This window comes from Alosa pseudoharengus, unplaced genomic scaffold, assembly GCF_046254945.1.
Source record: "Alosa pseudoharengus isolate Yale_2024_CS ecotype anadromous, Long Island Sound unplaced genomic scaffold, YU_APseudo_1.1 YU_APseudo_1.1_scf_1, whole genome shotgun sequence".
NCBI lineage: Eukaryota > Metazoa > Chordata > Actinopteri > Clupeiformes > Clupeidae > Alosa > Alosa pseudoharengus.
The window spans coordinates 9,625,005-9,641,582 of NW_027468564.1; the positions used below are offsets into that span (position 1 = coordinate 9,625,005).

General features: G+C 42.1%; 2 protein-coding genes across 4 annotated transcripts in view; both read right to left on the reverse strand.

The window, feature by feature from the left end:
* The window catches only part of LOC143136476 (NLR family CARD domain-containing protein 3-like), a 234,962-nt gene that overhangs the window by 153,774 nt on the left and 64,610 nt on the right, over window positions 1–16,578 (reverse strand). The gene's annotated exons all lie outside the window — the stretch shown is intronic.
* On the reverse strand, window positions 11,689–15,672 carry LOC143137378 (stonustoxin subunit beta-like). Its single transcript, XM_076297581.1, has 2 exons — window positions 15,560–15,672; window positions 11,689–12,252 (listed from the first exon to the last, which is right to left on the reverse strand). Exons 1-2 carry the CDS (start codon window positions 15,633–15,635, stop codon window positions 11,708–11,710), a joined length of 621 nt encoding a protein of 206 aa, XP_076153696.1. The 5' UTR covers window positions 15,636–15,672; the 3' UTR covers window positions 11,689–11,707.

Genomic DNA, 16,578 nt, shown 5'->3' on the forward strand with positions numbered 1-16,578 from the left:
TAGCTATACAATTGTCGCTTAGAATGACGGTTTTTATCTTGGGTTAGATGTGCGAAAGGCGCCGTTGCTTACAAACAAAAAGGTCGATTGGATGGTCAAAATGTCCAGGATTTTTGTCAGACACAGGTGGCAACCCTACAAGCTAGTTGCTAACGTTTAACTAGACAATGTTAGCATTAACGTTGGAGATAACGTGTAACGTTAGAGGGGTGATCAGATCCTGTTTGTTAACATTCATGGTTTAGCAAAGGCCGCACATGAAGGTTAAAATAGCAAACGTTAGCTGTATGTTAAACTAAAAGCCCGGGCTGTCACGTAAGTTTAATGTTGAAGTAGTTTGACATGTACTGTAGTCTACTGCCAGTGTAGTGTTTATAGAAATTGTTTGAGTCAATTGATTGAGAAGTGCTTTGGCAGTGGCAAGGACATACTTTGGGACAGTGAAATTGCTTGTGACAGTTAACAAACAGTGATGGTGCTTAAGGACAATAACAGTGCTCGTGGACAGGTCAGTGATGGTGCTTATGGACAGGTCAGTGATGGTGCTTGTGGACAATAACAGTGCTCGTGGACAGGTCAGTGATGGTGGACAATAACAGTGCTCGTGGACAGGTCAGGGGGATATGCTTGTGCTTGGTGACAAGTGTTTGTGGGAACAGAAATGAAATGTCATTTTTATTCAGAAATAGAATGTGTTCCACTGTGCCAGGGCTGAGTCTGTTTCTCCTCTTGCTGACCACTTCACCAGCTTTAGAAATCAAAGCGCTCACATGGCACAGAGGAGGCTGGTGTGCACAGAATATTTGGGGCCAGCACATCCAAATGAGGACAGACGTGCTTGTGCTGAGCCCAACACTGGAGTGGGTCTTCTGAGCGTGGGATGTCTGGCTCACTCAAGTACTGCTGCACCTCTACAGTAGCATTTGCAGTGGCACTTTTCACCTTCCTGCTCTCCCACACATGTGGCTCCAGCAAATCCCATAGGCCAGTTCCTGAATGGGGACAAACAAACAATGCACTACAAAAATACAATATAAACATGGCAATATTGACCATAGATTCATACCTGAGGATTCAGCAGGCTCTTGTGCTTCTGGGTCAGGTGGAGCGCTGTCTCTTAAAAGAAGAACATTCGGCCATGAGCCTTCTCACAGCATTTTGGGAATTCCCTGAATTGCAAAACCCCATTGTTTTGAATCGTGGATCCAGGAGAGTGGCCAGGGAGTGTTGACTGGCTGTCTCGTAGTGACTCAACCTTTCAGTCATGAGCCGCGTGAGGTTGTTGCAGAGCTGCTTAGCCATCTCACCCTTCACCTCCCGCTGTGTGGAAGTTATGGCATCAGCATTCGCACAAGGGGAACAATTGTGGAGCCAGAGTGCTGACAGCTCCACCGTCGCCTCTTTTAGGGGAGACAATGCTCCAAGGCATTCAGATATGCTCTGGTACTCAGCAGAGGTCAGAGCTGCCAAATGGGTGCACAGTGACACCACTGCAGCACCGACTGGTTCCCTCTGCTCATCCAGCCTGGACATCATGTGGTAGCTGCTGTTCCAGCGTGTGTCCACTTCCTGCACAAGCTTGTGAGTGGGCATCCCCATCTGCTGCTGGATGCTGAGGAGCCGCTCTGCTCTCTGGCCACGGTGCTGGTCCTCAAATAGGCCGCAATCTTCCTTGCCTTGCCCCTGATTTCTTCAAGACCCGGTGTCTGGTCAATGGCTTTCTTCACAACCAGCTTTAAAGCATGGCCAATACAAATGCTGTGTCTGACTGGCAAAATAGTCCCACATGCCATCATGTTTGCAGCACCATCAGTCACAAGGCATCTCACCTTTCCCAGAATCCCCCATTCCTCCATGACAGAAGTCTTTGTAGCAGCTATGTTGGCTGCCGTATGCCTCTCTGGGAACTTCCCCACAGATAATAAAATGGTGGACAATTTGTCATCACCATCAATGAAATGACAAGTGATGGCAAGATAAGCATCCATATGAATTGATGTCAATAGGCTATTAGGCTATTTGTTTTATCTTACTCTTTATTCATTTAGGCTATTTATTTATTTATTTATTTATTTATTTATTTATTTATTTATGCATTCATCATCATCTGTCCTCAGCACTACTTGTGTAGTGCACACATACTCAGACCTGTCACTCATCATCGTAGGGGAGGATTTTGGAATCATTCCCACATTATAATCATCAGCCAATCAAGGTGGTTACTTCAATCCAGCTTGTGCATAAGTAATGACGTCATCCATAGCAACAGAGCTCTTCTCTTCTCTTAGGAGTTGTCACTTTTCCTTACTAAGAGTAGGTCTGATAGGCTTTGTGAATAACTTTAAAAGAGAAAACTCTTTTAATTGAAGATAAAATGCTTTGTGAATACGGCCCCTGGTGTAGTAAGTTCCACTGATTACAGTGGAAGCTAATTGTTGCAGACACAACGTGAACAGAACACTTAAGTGACGTGCCTGGTGTAGAATGCCTGTAAAGAATGAAAATGTAACATTTAATCAGTTAGGACTAATACAACATTCTGGATTTGTTTTGTTATCAGTAGGCATACACAGACCAGAGAAATGAAAGAGCTGAACAGAATACTCAATTCCTACCCCCTTGGTCCATGTCAAAACTTTGTACTTTTCATTATGTGTAAACCCCTTGTGTCTGGGGAAAAACCTCCAATGCGCGCGCACACACACACACACACAGATCTCTCCATCCCTCTCTCTCTCTCTCTCACACACACACACACACTTTAGAGGAATGGCCATACCATATGTGGCACTGCATGTTGAGCCACGTCTAAACAATGGGTTTTGTACAACCAGATCCAGTTGTGTGTCTAAGTGTGTATGTGAGGGAGAGAGAATGTGTCTCCATTGAACAAACTCATTAAAGGAAACTCCCAGCCTGTTACTGCACTCCTGCATCTGAAGAGATGTTTGCCAAGAGAAGAGAAGAGAAGAGAAGAGAAGAGAAGAGGAGAGAAGAGAAGAGAAGAGAGGAGAAGAGAAGAGAAGAGAAGAGAAGAGAAGAGAAGAGAGAAGAGAAGAGAAGAGAAGAGAGGAGAAGATAAGAGAAGAGAGGAGAAGAGAAGAGAAGAGAAGAGAAGAGAGAAGAGAAGAGAAGAGAAGAGAGGAGAAGATAAGAGAAGAGAAGAGGAGAGAAGAGAAGAGAAGAGAAGAGAAGAGAGGAAAAGAGAAGAGAAGAGAAGAGAAGAGAAGAGGAGAGAAGAGAAGAGAAGAGAGGAAAAGAGAAGAGAAGAGAAGAGAAGAGGAGAGAGGAAAAGAGAAGAGGAGAGAAGAGAAGAGAAGAGAAGAGGAGAGAAGAGAAGAGAAGAGAAGAGAGGAAAAGAGAAGAGAGGAGAGAGGAAAAGAGAAGAGGAGAGAAGAGAAGAGGAGAGAGGAAAAGAGAAGAGGAGAGAAGAGAAGAGAAGAGAAGAGGAGAGAAGAGAAGAGAAGAGAAGAGAAGAGAAGAGAAGAGAAGAGAGGAAAAGAGAAGAGAGGAGAGAGGAAAAGAGAAGAGAAGAGGAGAGAAGAGAAGAGAAGAGGAGAGGAGAGAAGAGAAGGGAAGAGAGAAGAGAAGAGAAGAGAAGAGAAGAGAAGAGAAGAGAAGAGGAGAGAAAAGAAGAGAAGGGAGGAAAAGAGAAGAGAAGAGAAGAGAAGACATGATGACTGTATCCTGTACATATATCTTGTGTGTAGATATTGTGCACAGGCAGATGTTCTGATGGAAACGTACCTTCTCCTTGATCTTCTTGCTCCTGTAGGTCACTCTGATGTCCTTCTTGACCTCTGGGCCTGATCCACTTTTGGTAGCATTGTAAGCTGAGGGATTCCTGCAGGAAGACATGTTCCTTGATCATGACCTTTACTTAGTCTTTGTTCTGACTTGATGTTTGGGGGCTTTTTAGTCCTTGAATCTGATAGGAGCGTGAAGAGAGTGAGTGAGAGAGAGAGAGAGAGAGAGAGAGAGAGAGAGAGAGAGAGAGAGAGAGAGAGAGAGAGAGAGAGAGAGAGAGAGAGAGAGAGAGATGGGGTGGGATCAGGACTCAAACCCTTTGGCATGTGGACCCCAATATGGGGGGCTGAAGCTTGAACTCTTGATGTCTAGCAGATGTCTGCTTGGTTAGTGCTTGGATGGGAGAGCCATAAGTACTAGTGATATTAGTGTGAACATGTTGATCATCACTTACCCATCTCACTGGCCTGTTTTCTGATGGGCCTCATCTTCTCAAAGGAATCATCCTGCAGCACACTGACCTTGTCTGCTGGAATGACACTTAGAAGCCAATGAGTTCCATCCCTCAGACTGGGGTTGCTGATGAAGTCTGGCTCTGTGTCTGAACAGGGGCTCCTAGGACTAAACTACAGCAAGAAGAGCAGCTCTAAAGTGTTCCCGTGCTGCACACTGACATGAAGTTAAAGTAGTAAGTAGAAGAAAAATAGCAAACTACATTCTATGTGTCTGTGTTTTTATTATTATTATTACCTTATGGCCATCTTTTATTTGGCTTTTTAAAATGTTGATGAGGTCATCAGGATGCGCCCCTTCAGAATCCCCTACTTCCAGACCCATGATGTCACACATGAGAAAGGGCAGGAACTCTCTAGTTCTGCCATCTCTGAACTTGTGGGTTTTGAACTGAAATTACAATAAATGAGTTCTAGACTGGTATTCACAAAGAATCGTGTAGGATAAAAGTAACTACTACCTGCCAGATTTGGAGAAACACTTAAAACTATGTACAAAATATGACTACCACTTACTCCTGCACATTCTCTCCGCAAAATAAAACCTGTGAGTGGGGAAGGGGTTTTATTTCAACACATTCCCCCTGCCGGCAAGCATTTACTCCACATCAACTTCTTGTATGGCTCCACCATGGACGGAATTTCACAAAGCTCCGCATGCATTCAGAGGGTGTAATCAGGGGCGTAGCACGAGATCCTGGACCCTAGTACCAGCCCTGATGGGCCCCCATAACACACACACACACACACACACAAAGACATTGGGCCACTCTACACTTCAATCTGTAGGCTTAGATCAGTGGTCCCCAAACTTTTTATTCCGAGGGCCAGCTCACTATGCCTGGCTCTAAGAGAGGGCCAGAGACTCGGAGTATATTAGTAACCATAAATAGCTTAGTGCTGTGAACAACAACAGTCTACCTTAGTTGAATATTCCATTACATTTAATCAGCTCAAATGAAATAATACTAATAAAAAAGACTTTAGCATTCTCAAAAGTATTAGCAGGGAGTCCCAAAAGTATATTTTATTTAAAATATGTGTCTTTGTATACACCGCTCAAGTTGTGAACAAGCAATATCCTACAAATAATTTAAAGTTCTCAAACTATGAGAGTTTTATGAAGTGCTGGTAAAAACATCTGAAATGACCACCATTCTAACTTTCACTCACCTGATGAGAACTTTGTGAATTTGTATGAGCATTTGAAGAGTGAATAAAAATAGAAATAATTATCCCAGAAAGTCCAAAAATATGACTTGATTAGAAGTTTGTTAGTTATTAACAATTAATTGATAAACTTTTAGAATACTTTGAGCACTGCAGTCAGCATAGGCCTCTTACATTGTTTGCAGGTAGGTTCATTCATAGACTATACATAGACGCGGCATTGGCTGCTGGAAACAAGAAATGCGGCCGCCATCTTGGACCTGTCATATACTCATTGCATTGCAGCAGAAAACACAAGATGACAGCACTGTGCAGCATGTTCCTGCTCAAATCGGCGGACCATACTCGGGGGATTTACTTTTCACAAGTAAGATTTAACATTACCGTACTATTGGTTGTATTTTGTATTTTCGAACAATGTGGCCTGTATCATAGCTACATGTATGACCTTTGCAGCAAAAAAAAACGCGTGAAAATCTGTTCGGTATTCAGTGAGATATGATTAATTAAGTGCGCTGACAGCTCATCGCACCGGCCAAACAGATTACACTGAGTGGAGTGGATGACCGGTCCAAGATGGCGGCTCCACGTCTCGTCAGCGCTAGTAGGGAGTAGCGGTTGATGCAGCGTCTATAGTAGCCTATATTATGTCTATGGGTTCATTCCGTTTTCGATGGCAAACGCAAAACAGCGCCAAAACAACCACCAGTGGACAAAAAGAGTATAACATGTGTACTGTTAAGACTCGCCATAGAGAATGAATGGGGGAAATTACGGAGGTTATAGTTTGACGATGTCGTACTCCGGTGCAGGCCAGATGCTATATACCACACACATGTTTTGGGGGGCCACCCAAAATGAGGACAAAATCCGTTAAGCTATAATGTTGGCATGGTAACCTAAACTACCTATGACACTGGTCGGCCAAAGATACCTAATGATTTTGAAATGTAAAGTTAGTGTATTGGTTGGATAACTTGGTTGATTGACTGACTACATTTTGTAAACAAAAAAGTAAAGACTATCTAAGGTAATTGCTAATGCCCCAAATGGTTTAGTCCATCTGCACACATTTTGTTTATGTTAGTTCAGCATCTGACACTTATTATGACATTTTAGAACCTAAAATATCCAGGAAAAATAAAATATATTCCAGACTTTTCAAGGGCCCTCTCTCCCCTTGAGGCCCTGGTAATCAGTAGTGGTTTTACCCCCAGTCCCACGCCCCTGGGTGTAATAATGATCACACTTCAAATGCTGCGCTGCTTTGACCATGTCAGCCAAAGATCCCTGTGATTACAACGCCTCATTTTCACTTTTCATTTTTAACTAGATGTGTGTGTGTGTGTGTGTGTGTGTGTGTGTGTGTGTGTGTGTGTGTGTGTGTGTGTGTGTGTGTGGGGGGGGGGGTTCTTTGTGGTCCTATGTATGTGTTTCTGTGTGTGTGTTTGGTAGGGTGAGTAAGTGTGTATGTGTGGTGTGTGTTTGGTAGGGTGAGTAAGTGTGTATGTGTGGTGTGTGTTTGTTTGTGTTGAGATGGTGACTGTGTGTCTGTGTGTGTATGTGTGTGTGTGTGTGTGTGTGTGTGTGTGTGTACTCACTTGGACTTGGACTTGGAGTAGAAGGATGAAATGTTCCCATGGAAACCAGGGGTCGTATTCACAAAGCCTTTTATCTTACCACTAGGAGTACTCCTAAATCACACTAAAAGATTTTAGCTAGGAGTTTTCTCTTAAAAGTTATTCACAAAGCCTTTCAATGACAACTCCTAAACTAAGAGTGAGTCTTCGTTGCTATGGTTGACGTCATTACTCATGCACGAGCTTGACTGAAGTGACCACCTTGATTGGCTGATGATTGTAATGCGGGAATGATTTCAAAATCCTCCCCTACGATGATAAGTGACAGGTGACAGGTCTGAGAATGCGTGCGCTACACAAGTAGTGCGAAGGACGGAAGATGATGAATAAACTGAACTGAATAAAAAGGCCTAGCCTAAATGAATAAAGAGTAAGGCAAAACAAATAGCCTAATGAAACATGCGGATTGATGCAGTATCTTTGCAACATTATTAAATAAACCTAGGAGTTGCTCCTAAATTCACCAGTTAGGACCTACTTTTAGCCTTAAAATTCTTTGTGAATACGGCCCCAGGCCATTTTGTCCTGTGTGATAAAAGGAAAGAGGAAATAATGTGGATCATATGGTTCAACATACACATCTGAAATTCAGAAATGATGAGCTCCCGGTGTTGTAGGAAATCAAATTAAAGCAGAATAATAATATGAGTTGGAGAATGGGATCTCCCGGTGTTGTAGGAAATCAAATTAAAGCAGAATAATAATATGAGTGTAAGAATGGGATCTCCCGGTGTTGTAGGAAATCAAATTAAAGCAGAATAATAATATGAGTGGGAGAATGGGATCTCCCGGTGTTGTAAGAAATCAAATTAAAGCAAAATAATAATATGAGTGTGAGAATGGGATCTCCCGGCGGAATGCCAAGGTGGGCACTCTGATATGGGCGAGACCTCTCAGGTGAAGTGAATTTGAATACACCAATCACATGCAACCAGCGTGGAATTCTAATCTATCAGCTTATAAATGTGGGAGATACAGGAGCGCTGTGGTTACAGAGCTTTGTTCCCAGCGTGGGAGCTACAGGAGCGCTGTACTTGCTGGCCTTACCATCCCATCCTGTCTTCTCCGAAGTGGAGTCAATAACAGAGAAAGTAATGGATCCGCCCATCTGTGTTATGCCAGGAGATGAGAAAGGGCGAGAGAGAGAGAAAGAGTCAAGACTACTTAGCTAATTTAGTCCAGATAGTTAAATACTATTTGTAATGCATAATGTTTCATTTGGCGGTATGGCTCTGTTCTGGGAGCCCCCTGCCCTTCCACATGTAAACATGAAAAGCCTAAGACAGAGAGAGCAGCAGATAAACCCCCCATGGGGTACAGAACAGAGCAGCCATCAATGCAGCAACTAGACATTGATAAGATGAGGAGGAGATGGAGTACAGAACAGAGCAGGCATCAATGCAGCAACTAGACATTGATAAGGCAGATGAGGAGAAGATGGAGTACAGAACAGAGCAGGCATCAATGCAGCAACTAGACATTGATAAGGCAGATGTATGAGGAGGAGATGGAGTACAGAACAGACCAGGCATCAATGCAGCAACTAGACATTGATAAGGCAGATGTGTGAGGAGGAGATGGGGTGGAGGTGGGGTACAGAACAGAGCAGGCATCGTCAACACTAAACAACCTCAAAGCTTTCACAGTTTTGTAGAGATTGTAATGAACATTGGTGGTAGAATTGTAGTGTTCTTACACAAGGAATGGCAATAGTTATACGGAACAGTTGTTGGGTGTATCTTACCCTGGTTGCTGCATGAGGTAGCACTGTTCTCCATCAGAACTGTATTTGATCTCCTTCTGTGAACTGTCTGTGTGTTTGCAGCTCTGGGCCCAGAGGAAGGCGGTAAAAGGGACTTGGTAAGTAGCGTTAAGAGAACCCAGGCCATCTGTACTGAAAAAGCTCAAACAATATCAGTTATTAGATTTGATTAGATTAGATTCAACTTTATTGTCATTTAGCAGAGTATAGGTACAGAGCCAATGAAATGTAGTTGACATCCAACCAGAAGTGCAAAGAAGCATTAAGTACCAAGTGCAGGTAGAGTATGGCTGTGTAGACAATAGAGATTAATAATGTACAGTGTATAGTTGGATAAATACAGGTTTCCAGATGACATGTCTACAGAGATAAATAGAGTATATATGTCGAGTATAAATAGACATTCTATATAACATATATATATATATATATATATATATATATATATATATATATATATATATATCATAATCTTGCACCATCTTATCTTTCAAGCCTCCTGACCCCTTACCAACCTACCCGCACCTTACGCTCCACTGATGCCCACCTCCTATCCACCCCCACTGCACATCTCCGTTCCATGGGTGACAGGGCTTTTAGCGTGGCTGGCCCCAAACTCTGGAACTCCCTTCCACTCCCACAAACTCTGTGATTAATTAATCTAAATTAATCGCATGCATCCATTTTTGCTATGAACATAATTATCTTAAAATCAATTTCGGCAGATGAGTGAATCAATGAAGAGCCAAACCATCATTATAGACTTTAAAGTTCAACGTCTCTCTTTTATTAATTTCCCCTTTGGCTCAGGCATCAGCGTAGTTCCTGGTGTCAGATTTTTAGTATGATGCAAATGACTGAAGTTACTACTCACTGTCAATGGCGTGTGCAGAGTAAGCTACCCTAACACCGAGGGAATGTGTGGTATACCCCCCCATGATTTATCCTTTTTTTTGGCCATTCAAACATGTTGTAGATTTTTGTTCACGTAATTATTAGGTTGTTACCTTTCTATCCAGTAGGTGGCAGTCCAGGATAAGAAAACGAGACAAAAAAAAGCAGCATAGCCTACAAGTGGATGGAAATAAATGTAACCACCTTCATCATACTTTTGAAGACATTTTGTTTCAAGTGTGCAGCAAATGTAGTCAATTTAATAAGGGAGTTTGTCGGTTAGTTAGTAAGTTTGTCAGTCGTAGTGTAGGCCTATAGGCTAAGCAAACAATACGTTAGCAAAGTAACTTTAACAATACACTACGTTAGCAAGGATGGCGGCCAGCATTATTATCACCAAGAGGTGTGCTAACTTGTAGGCCTACCTCCTGATTGCTTTGCATTGAGGTGATACCAGAGCCAGGCGACCTATTAAACATGCTCTTGTGATATTTCAGACTTGACGAACTCCCATGGTAGGCAACGGGAATTCCTTACTGCAGAAATAGTAGATTGATGCTCCTGTCAACAGGATTAGTATGGACGTTCTTCTTAACAACGTAGGCTAAACGTTTCATTCAAAGCAGCTTTCTCGTCTGCGTCCTTCAGTCACTATAGCCACACTGCACTGTGTCAAATGTCACCACGAAATGTGATTAATCAGCGTTATTTTTTAATGCCTTAATATTTCTGTAATTAATTAATCAAAGTGAATGTGTTATTTTGACAGTCCTAGTTATTATACTACTGCAATACACTAATCTGGTATAGTGTTGCACTGAATAGAGAGATGATCTTGGTGGTCAATGCATGCCATGTCCAACTACAGAAAAAGGAAGTTTGAAGAAAAGAAAGAAATCACAAAATAAAAATCACATATATTCTGTTTTGGTATGGCATAGAAAACAATGAAACAAATCAGCTGACAACAGGTTCATCATATCTCCTTTTCAGAATCTTTATTCAGACATTTAAAAGTCAGTTTTAGCTATGTCAACACATAGGCCTATAGAAACACTGACACCTCAGATCAGCAAATAATTTTTCAAAGAAATTCAGCAAATAACTAAACTTTAGGGAGAACAGAATACATCATATTGTTGTTGAAACACTTATAATCCACACATTCATTTTGTTAGGAGAAGAGCATAATATAAAGAAAGCAATATCAGCATTTGTTTAGTTTCACCAGAACAGTAATTATATAACTGAATATACATATCAATATCTAAACAGCATCTCAGCAATACACATGTGTATGAACAGGAGTGTGTGTGACTGGTGTTCCTGCAGGTCTTTATACAGTCTATGGGCCAAAGCTGGAGCTAATGCCATAGCAACAAGCCCTGCTCCACTGCCAGGGCCACAGATCAAGCATCACAATGGATGTTGCTACGGTTACGTGGTTACTGCGGAATGTTGGAGTGTCTTGACTTGATGAATTTAAGTCTGAATTTTGGCAGTTTGTTAAATAGAAAACAGTGTTATACAAACCACACACACACACTTCAAAAATATCAGCTTGATGACTGTGATATGCCAAAATATATATCAAAAATATATCAAAAATAATGTAATACCCTCTTTACTAAAGGTGGGGGGAGACTGAGGGTAGAGAGTAGAAAGAGAGAGGGAGAGAGAGAGAGAGAGAGAGAGAGAGAGAGGGGGAGGGGTGGATGTACCTGTTGGAGGAGAGAGGGAGGAAAGAAGGGATTAGAGACTGGTAGAGAAAAAGAGAGATAAATAGAGAGACAACAGTGTCATACAAAAACACACACACACACACACACACACCACACAACACACACACACACACACACACACAACACACACAAACCACACACACACACACACACACACACACACACACACACACACACTGAACAAGAGAGAGAGACAGAGAGAGGGAGAGAGAAAGGGTGGGATGTACCTATTGGAGGAGCTCATGTGATCTTGCGCAGGGACACTGAGGAGCCATAATAAATAACCCTAAACCCTGGATAGAGGGGCTCAGTGAATGTGGAGTGGAACGTGTGCAGGTGGGTGAGTGTGTCAGTGGAGACGCTGTAGAAGGACAGAGTGCCGGCCGGCCAGTCCAGGTAAACTCCTACTGTTCTGGAGCCGGAGGAGGGGGCAGGTATGTCAGTGAGTTTATTATTGTGCAGGACATAGTATCTGTGATCAGAGTAGCACCACAGACTCCAGGACTTGGCATTCCGTCCCATTGTGACGTCATCACTGTACCCTTTCCTCTTGATGCTTTTATAGGCCACAGATATAACAGCTCCATCATCTCCACTCCACTCAGCCTCCCAGTAGCAGCGTCCAGCCAGACCCTCTCTACACAACACCTGCCATATGGAGTCAAATCTCTCTGGGTGTTCAGGATACGGCTGCTTCTTATTCACACATGTCACCTTTCTGTTTCCCTCAGAGAGAGAGAGATTTCTGTGTGCTGTGTTTGGGTCCAGTGTGAGATCACAGGCATCTGCAGACAAGAGGAGAGAACATGAGAACACACACACACATACAGAGATAACATGAGAACACACACACACCATGTCAACACCAACAAACACACACACACACACACACACACACACACACACACACACACAGTATGTCAATACAAACACACGCCCACACACCTTAACAACACACACACACACACATACACATACAGAGAGAACATCCTCATCAGAATATGGGGAACACACACACACATATGCAGACAAGAGGAGTGGGTGGAATGGGAACACACACTCCTACTTAATCTACCAACACACACACAAACACACACACCTACTCAGTCTACCAACACAGTCTACCAACACACACACACCTACTCAGTCTACCAACACACACACTTACTCAATCTACCCACACACACCTACTCAATCTACCCACACACACACACACTCCTACTCAATCTACCAACACACACACACACTCCTACTCAATCTACCAACACACACACCTACTCAATCTACCAACACACACACACACACACACACACACACACACACACTCAATCTACCAACTCACACACAGGTACACACACACGCACACACACACACTCCTACTCAATCTACCAACTCACACACACACACACACACACACTCCTACTCAATCTACCAACACACACACCTACTCAATCTACCAACACACACACACACACACACACACACTCAATCTACCAACTCACACACAGGTACACACACACACACACACACAATCCTACTCAATCTACCAACTCACACACACACACACACACACACACGCCTACTCAATCTACCAACACACACACACTCCTACTCAATCTGCCAACACACACACACACACACACACACACACACTCCAACTCAATCTACCAACACACACACACCCACACAAACACTCTTGCTCAATCTACCAACTCACACACACAAACACACACTCTTACTCAATCTGCCAACACACACACACACACCACACACAACTCACACACAGGCACACACATAGACATACACACACAGGTACACACACACACACACTCCTACTCAATCTACCAACACACACACTCCTACTCAATCTGCCAACACACACACACACACACACACACACACACACACACTCCTACTCAATCTACCAACACACACACACACACACACACACACACAAACACACACACACTCTTACTCAATCTACCAACTCACACACACACACACACACACACACACACCTACTCAATCTACCAACACACACACACTCCTAACACACTCCTACTTAATCTACCAACACACACACACACACACACACACACACACTAGGGATGTAACGATTACCGGTATAATGATAAACCGTGATAAAAATGTTGACGATAACAATTACCGTTTTCTTTTGAAATATCATAATTATCACGGTTGATTACCACGGTGTTGAAACCGTGTGTTTAATCCTTCCCAGCTTCATCCGACCCTGCTTTTGACATACAGTAAGCCTGGTACAATGAAGCAAAATTGGTACCCTACTGATTCTGTTGTCTAATTGATGGTTTTAACTGTGATTTGGATTAGGCTACACCTGATTTTAAAAGGCGGAACATTTTCACCGCAAAACTTGCACTGTATCATTTGCACTTTGCGTCTTTTTATGTTCGCGTGCACATTAAATCCATTCCACTCACGTTATCAGAAGAACACAGTAGCCTAAAGTTTTATTTCGAACACTTACTTTGGTCTCACTCAGGGTAGGAATTTCACTGCGGCCACGTCGTTGCCCCTTGCGTTGGCCGTGATGTCCCTTTGAAAATCAGAGATTGGCCACGGTGGCCTTGGTGCCCTTCTTTCAATATTCTGCTTTGCGTCCTACTAATAGCGAATTTTATTTAGCCTATGGCCTGTCAAAATAATCTTAGCATTCACAGCGCAAATTAATTTAGTCTTTTACGCAGTGGAGAAAGTGACAGTGCAAGAAAGAAAGTGCGTCTAAATTCACCTATTCTTCTCAGTTGAACTACTCGCAAAGTAGCCTACTCATCACACAGACATCACAAGTATCACATGAAAGAGCTTTTTCTCAGCTTTTAAACGATGTTAGCCGCGAATTGCTGTGGTGAACAGTTCGCGATAAACGTAAATAATATAATTAAATGTAATCATAAATTCTACTGAAGGTTTTCGTCCATCTCCCTACCCATTCCTCTCGGTGCAATACTTCACGAACCTTTCGTTTAACACATGACAAACCATATATCAGAATAAACAGCAGACCTTACCGAACATAAAGGTGTAAAGCAGTCCCCTGTACAGTTAGCCGTTCCAGAGTAATCCACTTTTGAATTTGCAGTACATTTCGACATGCATGGATGTCTCCAAATTTGGGCTTTCAGTTTTACAATGTGTTTAAATTGTTCCACATGATTTCATAACGGGCCAAATACAAAATAAATGTTACAAATATCGCCTAGATATCGGTAAATCAGAGGACAGCTGACTTAGAGTTTGTGAAAGTAGATCGCAAAATGCTAAGGATGCATCTAGGCTATTTGAGTTTCTTAAAGCTGAACTGTGCTTAAATTGTTCAATACATGATTTCATAACAGGCCAAATATAAAATAAATGTTAAATATAGCCTAGATATCTGTAAATATTAGATGATCAGATGATTTGCAGTTCTATGTAATATGTCATGTTTCATGTCTTTGTAATGTTTCATACAGTGATGCAGGTCTACTGCAGTGAATAGGCTATACAACTTTGATAAGTTTTTTTTAGCCTATGTGGCCTTTTTGCCCTCCACCAAATATGCCCAACTGAAGACCAAGTGGCCTTGCTCCCAGAATGGTGAAATTCCAAGCCTGGTCTCACTCATTTGATCCAAATAACAGTAATAGCAACCTCCAAGGCATGGTAGGGTAAGTTAAGCGATAAGCACACATGAAAAACTGAACGGGACACTTTTTGAAACTATTTCAGCTTGTGTAGGCCTATCAGTGGTTTCTGAACATATTGAACACACTTTTAAAAATACCGTGATAATACCGAAAACCGTGATCATTTTGGTCACTATAACCGTGAGGTTAAATTTTCATACCGTTACATCCCTAACACACACACACACACACACTCACAAACACACACACACTTACTCAATCTACCAACACACACACCTACTCAATCTACAAACACACACACACACTTCTACCCATTCTACCAACACACACACACACACATAAACACACACACTCTTACTCAATCTACCAACACACAATCTACCAACACAATAAACAATAATAAAAAAGAAAAAGAACTTACATCTCAGCAAACGTGGTCGTGCTCTGTCTAAAGAAGCATGGTCAGTTCTGTAAGAAAAGCAAAATGTCAGAAACATGTACCATTTGACAGATGTCAACACTGCTGATTTTCTATTTGTGCCACCTGTGAAATGTAAGGTGATTTATTATCCCACATAAAAGTCTGCTGCCATATATAAATCACGAAAATTCATGAATGTTTATGGTCAATATGCTTTCTCGGATGTTTCCTTAACATTTGGCTATGCCTGCGAATTTGAATGCACCTCTAAATATTTGCACTATTGCATGCTGCATCAAAGAAATAAATATATTTCAGTGTAAAGCAGCTAATATAATACACATTTGAAAATAGGCCGGTACGCTCGGTATGAAGAAATAACTATAGTCTCCAAAATGGAGACAATCAGCACGGTTCAATGCAGCAAATAAACGGTTTCAAATCAGTTTATTGGGAATAAACCGAATATGCGTGTGTCTTGTAAACACCTCATTCTGATTGAAATAAACCGAAAAAGGCCATATTCAGTTTATTAATAAACCAAAGCATAAGCCTGTTTTAAACGGAATATTGGGTCATGAAAACACTTTAAACGGAATATGCTCCCAGAAGGAAGAGTGTTGTAGGCCTGCGCATGCTCAATTCCCACAGAATTAGGAAAACATGAACCGATTGTCTCTCAGGCACTTTCCTAATCATGGCAAAACATCGCACACACTTTTGGAAAGACGAGTAGACAAACTTATGTCTTGCAATCATGCACGTCATGGAGTTCATCGACGGGAGAAAATGTCGTAATAGCGACGTTTTCAAAAAGTTTTGTTAAAAACTTGATGAGGATGGCTATCGATGTACGCTTGAACAAGTGAAATATAGGTGGAAGACCCTGAAGCTGTTGTATTATGCAGCCAAAAGAGGGAATTCCACCAGTGGAGATTTACGTCAGGACGTTGGGAACCTATTTCCTAGGGTTAAACAGCAATACGCTCAAAATGTGACATTCTACTTGCTTGTAAACA